Source organism: Pholcus phalangioides, unplaced genomic scaffold (assembly GCF_987345545.1).
Source record: "Pholcus phalangioides strain wild (caught in Gottingen) unplaced genomic scaffold, Ppha-v1.0 ptg000007l_1, whole genome shotgun sequence".
In the NCBI taxonomy this organism is placed as follows: domain Eukaryota; kingdom Metazoa; phylum Arthropoda; class Arachnida; order Araneae; family Pholcidae; genus Pholcus; species Pholcus phalangioides.
In genome coordinates, this window is record NW_028301600.1 from 3,139,920 (window position 1) to 3,158,640 (window position 18,721).

The window sequence follows — 18,721 nt, forward strand, 5'->3', positions numbered from 1 at the left end:
TCCCTGAAACCAAATTGATGATGTGAGTAGTAGGCAATGGCGTGTAAATAACTATTAAGTTGTCGTTTTACCCATTTCTCTAATAATTTTGACATAATAGGTAAAATCGAAATTGGTCTGTAATTGTTCATGTCATCTTTATTACCTTTCTTGTATATGGGCGTAACAATCGACTTTTTTAGTTCATTATAAAATATTCCAGTATCTAGAGATTTATTAATCAGATGGGTTATTAGTGATGGGTGGTGACGATAGATAATTTTAATCATTCTTGGTGTCAGACCATCACTTCCTTTGCTTCACCATCCTTTGCTTTCTCTTGAATTATTGGTCCTGATAATGGGATTGAGTGAGATCGAGCGGATTTGAACCACAAAAGAGTTGCTTCTTCTACATCACTGAAGTCTGATTTTCTTATGCGTTTTCTGCTTGGTTCATAAGAAGATTCAAATGCTGACGAAATTTTTTCTTTATTTTTGGCAAATGTTGAAATAGTGTTCCGTGCAACTCCATATTCTTTGGCGAGTTCACTTTGAGTTTTACCCGATTCCATTATTTTCAAAATTTCAACTTTTGATTTTAAACTTAGTGTGAAGTTTGCGTGGAGCCATTATATTCATGGCCGTCGATACTTTATATATATATATATATATATAGATGATAGTTTTCCAACCTTTTTTGTCCCAACTCCCTCTTCTTTAGGTCCCGCTGGAACATTCCATCGCCCACGTTGGGAATCACTGCTCTAGATGAAAACCAAATGACATATTCAGCATCTAACCAGACTTCAGCTCTTTTTCTTTTACTCCTTTTCCAAGAAATCGAAAAACTGAGTTCCACCGAAAACATTCTTTACAACAGAAGATATCAAAACTCCCAGTAGATAAGATTTTTATCCCTATTGGATGTTGACAATATCCACACTTTTTTGACCATGAAAAGAATGAAAGACCTTTTTTGGAAACTCCAGTAAAATGATAAGCCAGCCAACTGGTTTCAAACATTCATTCTTCACATATACGCCCCCCTCCTCTGCCCCCAATGCAAAAAAGGGACCCATCATAGAGAACAAAGAAACTAAGGATTGTCAAAGTACCCATGAACAATGTCAAAAAATTTTTACAACTTGTAACAGAAGGCCGATTGTAAAGACCAGTCGTGGTGAAGGGACAAAAATCGTAGTCGACTTAAGCGGAGCTAAGCCAAACATATGTCGAGTTAGAGAGGTTTCCCTACATTGAAATTAGTATTGTGCCAACCAAGGGAATAATAGATGTCGAGTTATCTGGATAGTCGTGTTATCCACGTGTCAGGTTACAGAGAGTCTATTGTATATTGTGTCAGAGTTTAGCTTGTTCATGTTGTTGTGGGTGCTGCTATCTGTCTTTCATATTTTGAAGTAAAGATAGTAAATGATAGTTGCTAACTGTTAAATTTTTCATAGTTTCTACAGATGGTTGCATTCAACTTTTGAGTTCTTGGGAAATATTCTCATTACTGCGAAATTTTTTTTGCAGTATTTAGTTTATTTTTAAAACTTTTTAAAGTGTGTCAATCTTTACCAACTAGCTATAGCGTGACAAATTCATATATGAGACTTGTTAATTAAGTGTGCTACTTTTATTCATATAAAATACAGGGCCGTGAGGATTCACAGTTTCATTTTCCCATTAATTTCTCATTAGTTGTCTGTATGACCGGACCTTTCACTTACACAAAATAAATTTACCGGGCAACAGGCTTCCAAAGGTTGAGAACCACTGATCAAGCCTTTGGTCATTCACATACCTGCACACATTCTAGGTCATTCACTGATTTGGTCTCTTTGTTGGTCACTCTTTTGCTCACTCAAAAAAATGTGCTTGCAAACTTGGTCACTTACTGATCTATTACCTAGCTGTCATTTGGACAGATGCAGATTTATTGAGGGTCATACAAATTTTGCTGGCCTTCTCCTATTCTACTAATTTTCTGGGACATCTGTTCTTCAAATTTACTGTCCTGGTCCGTAGTCCCCCGAGGCTCCCTGTAAATACACTGCTGGTGTTTTTCATTGTAGCTCAGTTGAATTGGTAATATTTACTGAAGTCATGGGCAAAGATGATATGTGTAACTTATTATATTATAATAACTGTGACAAAAAATTACGTATGTTCATCTTATATTTTTCATACATAGCAAATACTTTACTTACATTTTAACGAGGGTTGGGGTTTTGGACAGGACACGCGGGATAAACTGTCCAAAACTGTCTGAAACTGTCAAACCTCCAGGTTTCAAAATGGTATGTGGGAACCTATAGATTATTTTTCATGATATCAACATTAAAAAATATACTAGCGGAATATGAAACTAACAAAATCAAAAAATCTTTCAAAAGGTCTTTTTTTCCAAGTTTATTGTTTCAACAAATTCATGGTTTTAAGCTGGAAATCTGATAAATTAATATCACTTGTCTAACTGTTTAAATAAACTGTTTTAAATTTTTCAGTTTGTTATAAATGTTTTTTTCTACTTCACATTATTTTTCATACATGATTGCGAAGCAAGTACTGCAATTAGGACAGTGGATTGTCTAAAACCGTGCTGAATCTCGCAGAACACTTTTCTTTAGAAAATACAATTATACATTATATTGAGTGTACCAAATATGCACAGTCACAATCATTGCATTGTGAAACTCAACAAATATTATTTTCTATTAGATAATATTGGGAACAGCTTTGGTATAAGGGACACGCCAAATTGGCGACTTTTTTTCCGGCGATAAGTTGCCATCGTTGGCGCGCTCTGGTTTGTTGTTGTTCTGCTGGGTTGTCGTTGTTCCAGAATGTTCGTAGAATTCTGCCAGTCGGTGGCGCTGACTGTTGTTTTTCCGGGTTCTTAGCGTCCTAGCGCGTCTTTCAAACGGGTTTTACTGCCATTTTCAAACTGGGTTTTCTCTTTTTCTCATTCTATCCTTTCTCTTTTTTTCTTCCAAATGACGTCACTTAATAGCCGCGGCTTTTTGAAAAACCGTTGGGATAGTTCTTCATATTTTCTCTTCCTTCCGTATATATGATGTAGTGTGTGTGTCGGATTAATTGGAATCATTTTGGATATCTTTTCCCTCAGGTTGTACCTTTAATATTTTCCAATATTTATTCTTTTCTACATGCAGGATGCCCCTGCATCCTTTTTATTTTATTTATTTTATACCGTTGATTATTTTTAAGAACCCGGATTCTCGGAAAGAGAGTCCGGGTTTTAATTTATTATAAATAGAATATTTTTATTTATACAACATGCAGGACCGTTGATTATTTATAAGAACCCGGATTTTCGGAAAGAGAGTCCGGGTTTTAATTTATAATACATAGAATATTTTTATTTATACAGCAGGACCGTTATTTATTCACAACGGTCCGGGTTTTATTTAAACCCTGATTTCATTTTTTTTTATCCAGTTTTATTTTTTAAATACTCCACAGCTTATTTTTGTTTATGCCATTTGTTTTTACTGTTTTCTATGCTGGCGACTTTTTTTTTTCTGGCGCACGTAGTGTCTGGCGGCTTTTTCTCGGGCTGTCTGACATATTTGGCGCCAGGAAAAAAAAGTCGCAGAAAATCGCCAACCTGTCCCTTATACCAAAGCTGTTCCTAATATTGTAATGATGTAAATAAATATCAATGGTCTAATGTTTATTTAATGCAAATTGTTCAATTTTGACTTTTTAAACTTTTTATTTTGTAATTTTTAAGTGAACTTTCTATTTTACATTCACAATTAAATTAAAAAATTTTGAATAAATGAAAATATCTGAACTGAAAATATCTTTATTTTCAAAATTAATGCTAAATTTATATATTACCACAGCTCTAAACCAACACCACTGTCGATATAAGTGAAAACCTTTTTTTCCAGTCTTTGGAAAATTTTGAACAATTTCAACTATAGTTAGCAATCATTTCGTGACAATTGGCGATGTCTCAAATTTCCCAGTATTTCTGATCCTGAGAGGAATTTTCTATGAACGTCGGTGAAAGAATCCATTGACACGCATTATGTATAATATAAACATTTATTACACATAATAAAGTAAAGCAGGATTATATAACAAAGATACAAACGTGTATACAGTACAACCGCCAAATAGCTACTGACGAATAGTTCACATTACCCATCAGGGTGCTGAGCTCAATACGGAAATTGCATTCCATAGCATCAACATTTTCTGGATTTTTTAATTTTTTCTTTACTTTGTATCTTAAACACTACCATCATACCATATTTAATGTTTCTATACGACTGCTAGAAGTGCCTGGGATTTTTGATGATCATGAGTCAGTGTCACAAGGAAATCACGAATTCAAATTTCTCAATAACTGCAAATGATAAAGTGAAATTCAGAGGTTTAATTGAATTTGTAAAATACTCTAGATATACAGGGGTTGGACAAAATAATATGAACACCTGTGTGAAATGAGACAAAATCTTTATTAATAGGCTGTTGGCCTTCCTTTGCATTAATTACAGCTTGTATTTGTCGTGGGATGGACATATACAAGTCATGCACAACAATCACAGGGATACGTAGCCACTCCTCCTGAAAAAAGACCACTAATTCAGAACGTGTCTTTGGAGGTGGAAACCTACTGCACATTTTGGCCTGCAAAATATCCCACAAAGGTTCAATTATATTAAGATATGGGGACCAAGTGGGCCACACAAGGTGTTGCAGTTCATCATGGTGTTCATCAAGTTAGTCTCCGACAACTCCAGCAGTGTGAGCGGGCGAATTATCTTCTTGGAACACAGGTCGAGAATCAGGGAACAAATATTGCACCATTGGATGAAGATGGTCTCCCAGAATACTGACATTAATTGCTGCATTAATCCGCCCATCCAGGACAACAGGTGGGCCGAGACCAAGGTGAGACATCGCGCCCCACAGCATCACTGATCCCCCTCCATACTTAACAGTAGGAAGGAGACAATCAACGTCATAGGTTTGTGCTGGCGTTCTTCAAATGTACTCACGTCCGTTAGTCTGGTATAATGTGAATGACGATTCAGCTGACCAGATGACATTCTCCCATTTGTTGTGTCCAATTCTTATGTTTGTGACACCATGTTTGTTGTTTCAAGGCATTGCATAGTGTCACCAATGATTTTGGACTAGTCGCTCTACCTTGTATGTTTGCTGCATGTAGTTCATGGCAGATATTTTTTGTCTATACACCTCCCTGTAGATGTTTGTTCATCTCAGATGTTATCTGGGATGCTGTTATCTTGTGCTTTCTGGCTGCAATCCGCTTCAAAACCCTTCTGGGTCTGTCGGCCACTGTTATGCTTGGTAGATGTCTTTCCCTGTTTGCTATAGGCTGTCATTACCATCGACACAGTACTTCTCCCGACACTAACAAGGGTGGCCATTTTCATTATTGTGGCCCCGGCAAGACAAGCTCCAACAATCTTGTCTCTTTCAAAATCAAGTCAGCCATAACAAAGTTTTAACGCCCCAATATATATCACATCCGAACTCTATCACTGTTACAACTACACTGATGTGTGCACATTATCGCCCATCAAGTGAGACTCTTCCACACTAGAGGGCAGGCGTATATGATAGGTTCCCTCAAGTGTTTTTTGCACAGGTGTTCACATTTTGTCCAACCCCTGTATGTCAAGTTTCAAGTCTTTGAGCAACTTCAATATGGAGGTATGAGGGTCTCAAAAGTACCTAAGTTGCTTCCAAAAAAGGATGTTATGGTCATGCTGGTTTTGCTAGACTTGGCAGGGGTACTGCAGTGCTCCCAGTTACAACACACAGGAAAGGAAAAATTTGAGTTATGATTCTAGCACTCAAATAATGTGAAGTTAGTATTGGAAGTTTAACCCCTCAAGGCTGGAGGAGATTTCAATGAATCCTGTCTCGGAGGAGATTAAAATGGAATCGCTTGTTTTTGCAGATGCTTAGTTAAAAAATTATAACATTTAAACTAATAGAATTAATTTGAAATTTTTTATGTTTATAAAATAACGTCTATGATATATAACAGCGTTTCTAAACCTAAGGACCAGTAAGATGTCTGAAACAATTTTACGGACCACTTGCATCCCATATTACAGGACATTCCTGTAATTTTGGTGGTTCTGATTTTTTTTTATACATTTGTCCCGCTTTTTAGATGCTTTTATTTGAAGTAATGAATACTGGTTTTTTTTCTAAAAACAGTATGTAAATTATGTTACTGTAATTATGCCAAAAAATAGATATTCATTTCACATATTTGTCAGGTTAAATTTTTTTCCCTAAGTTTATTTAGCGATTTTAATAAAAATTAGTGATTTAGTGAGTACTTCCATCAATATTTTTTATGACAGTTGGTTATGTCCTGCATTTTACGTTAGTTAAGATTCCACTTTACCTTATTTTTGTCAATGAAATATGCCCATCTGATCATTTGAATATTTTTCGAGAAATATATTTTTAATTTGATTTGCAGCAGCCCTTAATTTCGTCACCCTTAAGCAATTTTAAGGGTAATTAGAAAAATTGAATTTTTAGCTATATATATAAAAGTATGAAGGTATATTTTTGGTTGAACCCATATGGATATTACTGATATCAATTACAAAGGTTGAATAATTTTTCATTCTGTGGGAATTAAATTACCAAGTCTGCCTGCGGACCACTCTTGCCATCATCGCAAGGGTTGAGAAACGCTGTTCTATTTCTATAGTATCACCTGTGCTATCTTAACTTTTTTTTCTTTTTGTAAAATTTTTTTCCCACTTCTATCAGAGCCCAAAAATCAGATTTATAACTCAGCTCGTTGCTGTAACACCAAACTATTCTACTATGTACTGAGTACGTCGCTTGATGGCATGTAAAGGTGGGGCATGACTTTAAGGGGTTAACAAAAATTGAATCAGATTTTTTTGAATATAAATTCTTTTATTGGTCAGTTTCTTATCTTTATTTTACATTGTTATCCTTCTATTCTAAGTGATATCTTGCATGTTCCTTTTCATTGACAGCAAACCGTAAGGGGCGATTGGTGTTTTGTTGCACCATTTTACTGACATTCTTCCCTTATTAAATGCAATATCTCTTTATTATGAAAGTGGTAATAAACTCCAAACAGTTTAGTGGTTCTCCTTGTACTTTTAGCGTTGACAAGTGCATGTTCACTCATTTTGGTTCCAGCACCCCATTACATTTCACTCATGAGCTAAATGGTAATGTAATATACAGGTCTTCAGTAAATGCATTCCCCGGGATATCCTTGGTCATTTTTTGGTGATCAAATACAAAACAAATATAACTAAATACCAAAAGTAAAGACTTAATCCATAAGAAAGAAATATGGTGCACTGACCTTAACCTCATTGTTCTCCAAGACAATTGTTCAACAAGGTGATAACCAGGTCAGCTGACCTTCCAACTCTCAATTATCCAAGGAGGTCCCACAACACATTTCCACTCACGGACGAGTGATCAATATAATCACAATTGGTTCAAAATATAACAGAAGGGACCACACAGTCCTCACAGGTTTGTAGTTACATTGGGTGTAGAGAAACTCTTCTGGCAATGCTGAACTTATATATGAACATCCTAATACCAACAATCTTTTTTGCATTTTTCACTGATCAGAATTGCCCATATCTAACTGGTGGCAATGGTTCTACTTTTTGTACTGTCAAGGCCATCGGTGTGTCACAAACACTATGCTGGTTAAGAAAACAATGCTAGAAGTAACAATTTGTTATGGTAAAACTATTCTGGATGCAACCAAGCTTACCGATTTGGGAATTCTTGAATGGCTTAGGTTTTTTTTAACTTTGTTTCTCAAAGGTCAAAAAAGCAAATACTCAAATACAATACTCGGCTAGATTATTAAAAAGGCCTGTTTGCAATCTCCTAGAATCATTCTTTTGCTTTTCCTAGGCTTAGCTCATCCTGGCCTGGAGTATGCCATGTGGTTCGGTTCTGTAGACCTATCTTATGATATACTTATTTGAAGGGAGTGCAAAGAACAACCATTAGAAAATATATATATGACACCGATATTTATTATGGGCATCTGTTTCTCAGCTATTTCGTTGGGCATTTTGCCTGTTGTGGTCTTGTATTAGAGCCCCCAAAGCAGAATGTTTTGCATTGTTCTGCAATGAGCCCTCAGCTGAATGAAAATTGTTCTGCAGTAAAAGTTTCTATAGTTGTGTTTTGCTATGTAGACAAGTTCTTTCCTTACCAAGATTGTTTTGCAACATAAGTTGCAATTTTCAGCATATTCTGTTTTAGGGACTAAAGCACTAGTGTGTATGCAAGACTGGAGCTACGAAGAAAGACCTGATTTGTTGAATGTTTTCTTTGGAACAAGGTTGGCGTTATAGAGATTAGGGATCAACATTTCTCTTACAGGAAAGTGGAAATTGGAGTGCTCATTCCTGTGATTATAAACATATTGGTTATCGTAAACGTGTAATTCAAGTAAATTTAAAAGCATTTAGTAACAAATAAAATATTAATATTAGAGTTATTAATGTTCAAAGTTGATTAACTAATGTTAATAATTGTTATTAATTTATTAAAAAATTTTGAATGATTAATATTATGTGATTGATTTGTTAGAAATAATTTTTCTCACTAAAGGTTCAACTCTAAAACAGGTCAATGTGGGAGTGGGTGAATATATCTTAGAAATTACCAATTTATTGTGCTTCGAGTTTAAGGCAGGTATTATGCTAAAAGTTTTAGAAAAGTTCTTGTACAAAACTTGAAAAATGCAACCAATAAGCATATTGCTTGCATTTGAGCAAATGTAATCAATAGGCTTATTGGTTTTTTTTCAAGTTTTGTGAACGATCTTTTATAAAACATTTATAGTGTAATCTTGGCATTAAATAATATTTAGTAATGGATGTGGATAATATATAAATTTTTGTAATTAAACTATATTAATATTCTCACTAGTTGGAATTATTGCAAATTAAAGTATTCTACAATACTGTTGGAAATGTAATGTGTTGGAAAAAAAAACTTCTTTAGAAAAATTCACTGAAGTACAGAAAAATTGCTCCCCCCCCCCTTTCGAAGTAATTTCAATATTTGTAGAGAATAATTCTTCAAATAGATTTACACTTGACTAGGCACTTATTATTTTTGAAAAAAACATTTTATTGAGTTTAGAAACAAAGATTTGCCATTGCAAAAAGGATTAGTGTTTTGCATATGCAGCAATGTTTCGGTGGTGGACTTAACCCTTTAAGTGGCACAGCAAGAAATCACCAAGCCCCCTTTAAAATGCCATATCTTTTTCGATGAAGTAATTTTTTTTGATTTCATCAGGTGGAAAGATAGTGGCATAAGGAAAATTGTTCCATTGAGAAATCAACTTTACAAAATATCTGGGCTTGTTATAATGCTAAAAATTGAAGGCTTTCAAGAGGCAAGGTATCTTGTCATTGCTGCTGAGAGGGTTAATAAATGAATTCACAAATGAATGAAAAAAGACCAAATTCAAGTGACTTATTTATTGTAGATTCTCACTCTTACAAATTACTGTAAATTTTGCCAACATTAAAATATGTATGGGCTTGTCAAAGCTAAAATAGCAGGCAAGAGATGTCTCGTCAATGTCACCTAGAGGTTAAATACACTATGTAATTCATTAATTTAATAATTTATCTATTCAATTAATTTTATTCAAAATTTATTGATTGTTGCATCTAAAATGCCGTTTCTAGTGATAAAAATTTCTTAGGAATGCTTAATTCAGTATAGAAAAGTGATTTTGGTTCTTCTGGGGTCCCGAGAAATGCGTTCAGATTCCTGGAAAATTCTCTTGAATTTTAAGTGTGGGATCCCAGGAGGGAAACCGTAGTGGAGATATGATTGAAGTATTTAAGATTCTCAAGGGGATCATTAGAATGGATCATGAAATATTGTAATGCCGTCATATTAGTTAGGATAATTCCAGGTTGTGTCACAGGGAATTTTTTTCCAACAGAGTTGGAAAAGGCATGGTATAGTGTATCTTCTATTGTGAATGCTCCCACACCTTCAAGAGGAAATGTGATAAGTTGGGTGGGGGTAATTGAGAAGCTATCCATATTTAAATGAATGGCAACCATATTTGTATGAGCAGATTAGTTGTTTACTTTTCCTGGCTTATTGGTATGTATTAGTTAGCTGTATTTAGGCTATGACAACCATATATTTTTTAACTTTTTTCCCAATATTTAATTTTTTTTTCCCCAGCCACCTATTTGTACGATTTGCCTGTTGTGGTTTCTTATTTTGCATTTGTATTTATTTGTATTTTCATTCTGTTTTTTTGTATTTACTTTCTAAAGTTGCCTTTTTAGTTCCTCATTGAATCCAAACTACCATTAAAAACTGGCTTGCTAAAAGTGACAGAATAGCTATAAAAAATTAGTTGTACCAAAAAATATATTAATTTCTTCTTTAAATCCAGATTTGCCAACGCCATATGGCAGAGGCTACTATGCGATATTGTTCATGCATCCCACTTCACTTTTATTGATTAAAAATCCTAATTTTTTTTCATAACCTGAGTTCTGGAGATTCAGACTTATTAGAATGAAGTGAAATCACTAATCTATTGCAGAATTAACAAAACTTGCATTAAGAAATATCTAAGTTGAAATTTGTGTTTATCATAGTAGTACGTAAGGCTTTAGATGTGCAGGTCTTGGTTCAAATCCTCTTTTGGACTTGGATGTGTATTAACTCTAATATTTTTCCTGAACAGATTGCATGAATCTCTTGGAAAATTGAACAATAAAAAAAAAATTATGTAAGATTGCCCAAAACATTTATTGCTCTTTTAGTAATTCAGTTAAGTGAGATATGAAGATTTAAAAATTTTGTCAACAATGACAGTCTTTAATTCTTCATTTTTTTTATGCAAGATGTCAGCTTTTTGTTTGTTTTCAATCTGGTCTTTGAAGTTTTGCATCCGACTTATCTATTTCATGAATAATTATGATGGCAATTAGTTTTTTTAAATATAATTTTCATACTTGTTGTATTTATACATATAGTGATACCTTGGCTAACAAAGATAATTGATTGCATTTGTTAGCCGTAACATGATTTTCCAAGTTTCTATAAAATTGTTTAATTTGCTCTAGGAACTGCCTAAAATTTCAAAGTAACCTTTGTAAAACCTTCATATATCCAAGTAAGCACTATAAAAAAATAAACTGATCGAAGGTTGAAATAAACTTCACAATTGAATGAAAGAGAATTTAAAGAAAGATGAAAAACTGAACATCTTTTTATGTTATATATGTTTAAGTATGCTAGTTCGTCCACCGTAGTTAAAAAAAGTGCTTGCCTGAGGTGGTGTGCTATGTGATATAGTCAGGACATTTCTTTCATGCATGCAGATGAAAAATAAGCTAGATTGTCTAGACTGTTCATTTCGATGCCAAGTGTCTTGCCATTAGACTGCTGAAACCAGTTTAAAAAAGTCTAAGGCTCTTTTTTTAAAATTCATTTTCTTTTAGCCTAATCATTTATTTCACATGTAATGGCTTTATATAGTGAATGGCTTCTGAAAGTGAAGGCGATATATCTGGAAAGTGATTGCAAAGAGGAAATAAACTAATCTGCTTCAAGGGACAGTAGTTATTTGTTGAATTCATTTTGATTGGTACAGAAACTGAGCTTATGACATGTCTGTTTTTTGATAGTGTATGCATCCATAATAACAAACATGTTCATTAGCCGAATCTGTATTTATTAGCCAAGGCAGAAAAACTTTAAAAAAAATCGGTTAGCCCAAAAATCTGTTAGCCGAGGTATCACTGTATATGTGTGTTTATAAAAGTTTTTAGACAAAAATTCGGAGATACTTCTGATATTGTTTGAAAGTGTTCCAAAGCCACTGAATTTAATAGTTACAATCTTCTAAGGTAGTTCCAAACTTTTTACAATAAATATTTTTTATAGAAAAATGATGTTTCAAGCACAAACCGAAGTATTAACAAGGAACAAGAAAATCCACTGCTTGTTCAAGATGATGACTCAGCAAAAGAAAATCAAGATACTAGAAAGCAATCGAATTGGCCTCAAAATAAAAAAAAAGGTTGTTATTTGCAAGTCTTTTTTTTAGTTTTATTGAAACAGGTTATAGTATGTGAGGGGTGATTCAAAAGTTCGAACCATTTGGCTGTAGAAAAAACATAATAAATTTAATTTATTCGCTTATGCATGCATAGTAATTTTTACAGGTTCTTAGAGCATGTAAATGTAAAATTTTTGAATGTATAGTATTGTTTCTTTTTTGTGTGACAATGAATGATAATTTGTGTGAAAATGAATAATCTCCTTAATTGAAAGTCTGCCCAGTAATTCAATTTCTTATTGTGAAAAGGAAAAAGTTTGAGAAAATCATCCTGTGCATTTTTGTGAACTTCATTTAGTCTAGAAGAACCCTCACGTGTTTCTAAAACACTTTCAATGTTATGGAGCATAATTTAGAAAAACTGTTGAACTGGTGGGAAAATTTTTAAAGAGGGTATGAAATGGTTTTTTTTATACATTGCACTGTGCGTTTAATGTTATTATATTGGGGACTCAAGATTTCTGATAACAATAACCAACTTATAACTACTGTATTTTAAGTATAAGTTACCTTTGTTTGCCAAAAATAGGGTTTCTTACTCATGGATAGTATTATAGATATTAAGAAATTATATATATATTCAGTTCTTTGTAATTCACAATGAGGGTGACTTTGATAATGAACTATAGTTAATATAGCTGATTGTAATTTATCAGAGAAGAGTGACGAGTGGTTTTAAGGGTTTCTATGATGAACGAAAAATCTCAAATATTTTGAAATAAATATTTTTGAAACTTTTTCCAAATTCTAACCCCAAAAAATCAGGGGGCTCCTTATTAAACATTAAGATAGAGTATAACTGAAAAAAAACCAGAAGTAAATGTGACCATGCATTCCGTTTTTACGTAGAAAATGGTATAGCTCAGTTTTTTCTTGCACAAAACTAGTTGCAAAATGTTGATATTGCAGCGTTACACTGACTTTTCTTTTGAATTTCCTGCATTAAGCTGTGATTCTATCCTTTTTTTTTTATTCAGCTATTGTGAGGAGTTATCATAATCCACATTAAGCAGTTTTATTTTATTTTTTTAATGTACTGTGTTTCTTTGGAGAAAGTCTTTCAGTTGAAGATCTGTGAATCTGGTCAACTAAAAGAAACTGATCTAAAGCTGAATGGGCTTATTTCTACATTACTTTTGCCTCCACTATACAAAGTCTAATGCAGCTCCATATATGTATTTGACCATAGCTGTTACTACATTGAACATTGCAGGACCGGACACACCCCGCTTCCCATCTCAAGGAGATATCGAAGCTGTTACTACAGCAAGATTAGGACATACTAAGCTGAGTACGAAAATGTTCGTCAACAAGGGAGAGTATCTACTAACCTCCCACATAGTCTTGCATATTTATAGCAACTTGCAGGGGAGAAATAAGTCTTGTTCAGCTTCAAAATGTTAAAAACAACCAGATGAATAAAATTATAAAACAAAATCCTGAAAACTATAAATTTTTTCGATATTATGGTGTATGTCCATTTTTGTACTTGGCAAAAGTGATGAACCGGAAATAGCATTATCCATCAGTGCCTATTGTATTATCAAAAATATGAGGAAAAAATTACTGATTAAAGAAAAGTGGTATTTATGTATTGGGAACCATTAACCTGTCAACGCCTGCACTTTGATATGCTTTGAATTCCATTTTGGTGTTGGGATATTTTTTTGAAATTGCAGCAATTAGGAATATTCCAAGAGATTTTTTAAATACAGTAGACTCTCGATCCGATCATGCATTAATCAGGCCCATCCAGTTATCCATTGTTTTTTAGGTGGGTTTCCTTTGGGCATATATAGAAGAGGAGAATATGTTGCTGTATGTGTCTGTGAGCTGAAGTTTTTATTATTCAAATGGGCTTTTTCAATTGACTTCCAGTAATCTGGCAATTTCAATAATCCGGCACACTCTGGTCTGATATGTGCTGGATTAGCGAGAGTCTACTGTACATCACAACAGGAAGTATAACATTGGGCAACAAGTGTCCTCTATTGGGGACAGTAAAATATGGCAACATATTTGAGAAAATTTAAGTGAAACAATTTAGAATTGTGCTGGTTAAGAACATAAAACTGTAAGTAATCAATTACAAAAGAATAACCTGCATGAAAATAACAATATAATGTTGGTAATACAAGGTGGAAAACAAAAGTGCCCACCCTGAGATAATAAAATACACTAACTTCAAGAGTTCATTTCTAAACCAAAAATGGCTTCTTGAGAATCTGTTCCATGTCAATCTCTGAGTAGGGTTGTCATCTACACCTGCTAAAATATACAACATCTAGCTGCAAGGTTAAAATATTATATAAAACCAAATCCTCACTGTCCTCAAATGAAGACACTGGGTGGAAATGGGTTAATACATTTATTCCTCTCATTCATACTTATTCCTCTCATTCGTTCTTTTTTTTAATTACTAATCTGTCCATATGTTTGAATTGGCCCTCCTATAAATGTGAAAAATGAAAAAGATTTTTTTTTAGTTCGCTTTTTGATTTTATAGGATCTAAACAAAAATGGGTGCCTCTTGATATCGATTCTGGTAAGGACAAAAAGAAAAATAGTAAAAATGGAAAGTCATCTCCACAGAAAAAAAACAGTGAACTCATCCATACTGAAAAGAAGAAGAAAGAAAAAGAAGATTCGTCTAAGTTTTCAGGTTGGTTTTTAAAGCTCTTACATGATAAGAAAATTAATGTTTAATTATGACAACATAATTTTTAATGTAGTTACCCACCCACTAAGACAGGATTTATGAAAAATACATCCCCCAAGGTGGTCATGACAGGTTCAAATGTTATATGAGGAGAATCAACACAGAGTAGTTTTCAGATTACCAAATCAGTGCGAGCAAAGCCGCGGGTAACAGCTGGTCATTTATATATATTTCTAGCTCTTGTAATTTCATTCTTTATTGGGTTGCTGTATTTTAGAAATGTGACACTCATGTTTGTAATGAGTATCTTTTTCTCAGCGACCTCGTTAGGTATTTTGCCTGTTGTGGCCTTGTATTCAATATATATGTTAATTTGGATGCTTTGGAATTTTCAAACAATATAATTATAACATTCTTTTTTTGACAGAAGCAATCTCTGCATTCTCAGGAAAAATAAATTTTCCCATCTTCTCACAAATCTAATAAGAACCTTGTATTCATCTGCCATCATTAGCACAATAACATATTTACAGCACTTTTCCCTCGGTAGTTAAACAAACTAAAGTTCCCAGCGAAGCTTGGCTGGTGTGATCCTCTTTCAGTGCAGAAGCTTATGTGGCAATATTCATCCCAACCCCAAAGCAGAATATACCAAAATTTGCAACTTACATCACAGAACAATCTTTGTTGCTGCAGAACAATTTTCAGAATACCTTAAAGAGAAGACACTCTTTAGTATAAAAAACACTGTTTCACTGCAGAACATTTTCAATCAGCTGAGGACCCATTGCAGAACAGTTCAAAACTTTCTGCTTTGGGGCATTCCAAAATCAAGCAGAATTTTAGTGATTTTTCAGAAATTGTGGTCATCTTTATTTGAGCAACAAATTCAAAGAAAAATGTTCATGTTCACTCATAATCACAATAGCACAGGCATCACACTCTTGTCAGCATCACCCAGTAATGGAGGAAACTGTTGTAAAAGTAACATCAACATAAAAACTGAGCTTAAGTGCTAAATTTCTTTTTCTTCATGAACTTTGCAAAGTAAAATTTCAAATGTAATGAATTGATTTGGGGAATAAATTTAAGCAAACATAAAAGACCAGAAAAATTATAAAGTTTTCTGGAAATATTTTGGCACAAAATTTGAGTTTTATTCATATCCAACAAATCTTTTGCCCTATTTGATAGCATCTTGTTGTAATTTTCCATGTATGATTTTCTAAGGTTGTACTGTAAAGTGTTGAAACACATTCATTAGGAATCTCGTACCTATTATCATAATCAATACAGTTTTATATGAAAAACATCTTCTGCCATCACTGACTGATCTTGTTCAACCACTGTTTTTTAAAACAATGTTTGGGTTGAAACATTCATTTTCATCTCTTCCTTTGTTGAAATATTGCTCATACATAAAATAACACACTGGTCTCACTTGATTTAACCCTAGACCAGCTTTTAAAAAAACTGCTTAAATGTCTATCTTGAAAGCATATGCTTCTGAAGTCAACTTTGGCTTTAAAATCGTGAACCGACAATGATGCGAAATAATAATGTTGCTTTTTTTAATACTATAATGACACATTGAATAATCAAAATATTTTTTATTTACTCTTTTTTTAGGAAAGAATCAAAAAAATAGTGAGCGAGAAATGTATTCACGAAGCAGACGAGGAAGGGGATATATGCATGATTGGCGATCTAAAAGACGAGGTGAGAAAACTTACGTGTAGTATAAGCATATGTATTGCATTCAATGACTTTTTTGCATCGGTTTTCTAAAGAGAAGGCAATATTCAAAGTGTGGATGTACCATGGGGTTATAAAGTTCTCAACATTATTGAAGTGGAAGATATGAAACTCCTAAAATTTCTTGAAAATATATCTGCTTACGAAGCACCAGGACCAGATGATATTTATCTTAGAAGCATTAGAGAATGTGTTAATGAATTGTATATTGAGTAGTGTTGCTGAGGGTATCGTTCCAAGTTATTGGAAGCTTACTAATCTAGCTTCAATGTTCAGAAAGGATAGAGAAACAGTATCGAATTACTGTCCAGTGAATTTGATGAATGAGCTCCCTCTTGAAAATTTTGGAAATGATCAAAAGGCAACTATAGTGGAGTGGATAGACAAGAATAATGTATTGGTGGGAAACAAGCTTGGGTTCTCACAAAGGGAAAGTCACGTGTAACCAATCCTTTTTCCTTCTATGTTCATGTGACCAACTCTTTGGACAAAGGCAATAAAGTTGATATTGTGTATCTTGATTTCCCGGAGGCATTCGATTGGTCCAAAATGGTAAACTCTAAAGCATTCAAACAAGATTGATATTTTTGGGAATTGGCGAGAATCATGGTTGTGAGATGGGTCAGAGAGGGCTAGATCAATGCTGAATTTTCTGATTGGATAAGTATCACAAGTGAAGTTGCTCTAGGAAGTGTCTGTAGCCCCATACTTTTTCACTTTTTATCAATAAACTTAATCAAGGTATCAATAGAATTGTTATCAAATTCACACATGACGTGAAGTTAATGGAAGTAGTCAGGAATCCAAGCGATAGGGAGTTGCTTCAGACAAACTTGAATATGATCGCAGTGAGTTCAAACTTTTACAAGTGCATGGTCACTCATATTTTGGTTTGAACAAACCACTTTTCATTTATGAGTGTACATGGTGCTCTTTAGTTCTGACATATAAATATGATCTACTGTGCTCTTCTTTTTTAACCAGTACATTTGGAAACTTCTTTTATGCTAAAGTTTGTTAATTGTAGAGTTCCTATCACAATAAACAGTTCTATCAATTTTTAAATTTTTGGATGCACCCATCCTTTGGGAATGCTTCGGTATCTCTGTGGGATGTGAAGTGGGGTGCATGCGGCAATGTTCAATGCACAAATTTTTGATATCACTGATTTTTATCTCTGTTGGTTGTAATTTTAATCATCTGAATTTTTCAAGTTCAGTGTTAATTAAATTCATTAGATACCACATGTTTCATAAATATTGATTATTAATCAATAATAAAGATGTTTATAAAACATTTCAATGTTGATTTTGTACTAGTTCGGTTTGTCAACTCCTAGGTTTTACCCATTTCAAGTATAATACCCATTTAACGTAAAAAACAATTTTTTGTGGAGTGATTTAATACTCTTATACATGTTTTGTGAAAAAATAAAATTGGTGGGGCAAGTGCATTTTTTTTTTTTATCAACTTTTGCCTTCAAAATCTATTGCATCAAGATTGTTTAGCAAGTGCACAAGACAGAAATGACATCAAGAGCAAACTTCGCTGCAAAATCATCATACAGGATGTCTATCAACATGGGAAATTCTTTAAATGAGACAAAAGTCACTGAAGTCTAGAAAAATTCATAAGATTAGAAAAAGGATTACTGATTCCTTCAATTTCAGTTCAAAGTCCCTGCAAATTAAATGGAAATCTAGCTTACAAAAACTTCAATGTTAGTTCAATTTGCAAAATGTGATTTAGACCTGAAACATCTTGATGATGACTGAGAACAGTCTCTCAGAATACCTAGGTTACAAAGAATTTTTTTTAAATTTTAAATTGAGTGATTACTTTTTAATCAGATCTTGTTAATTATTAAGAATGCATATCTTTTGACCTAATCTCTCGCATTTTAATTCACCATAAATAAGTAAACTAACAAACTATCTACAAGCAGGAAATGTGAACACAAATCTGTGTTTGTCCTGGGATTACATTATAAAAGTTTTATGAAACTTGAAAAATTCAAGTAATAAGCCATATCAGTTACATCGAGCAAACTTTTATAGTGTAATCTCATCCTTTATATATGCAACATTAAAGGTCATTGAGCTTGAATCAACTTCATGGATTAACATTTTTCTTGTAGAGAAAGGTGCTTTTTTATTCATG

The 18,721-nt window shown here is 33.5% G+C and overlaps 1 protein-coding gene across 3 annotated transcripts in view; it reads left to right on the plus strand.

The window, feature by feature from the left end:
* The window catches only part of LOC149084801 (la-related protein 1-like), a 232,126-nt gene that overhangs the window by 50,945 nt on the left and 162,460 nt on the right, over positions 1–18,721 (plus strand). For all 3 annotated transcript variants that reach the window (XM_089232541.1, XM_089232542.1, XM_089232543.1), the window contains 3 exons: positions 11,973–12,108; positions 14,654–14,809; positions 16,436–16,525. In XM_089232541.1, coding sequence (XP_089088667.1) covers positions 11,973–12,108; positions 14,654–14,809; positions 16,436–16,525 — 382 coding nt within the window. The remainder of the gene's footprint in view (positions 1–11,972; positions 12,109–14,653; positions 14,810–16,435; positions 16,526–18,721) is intronic.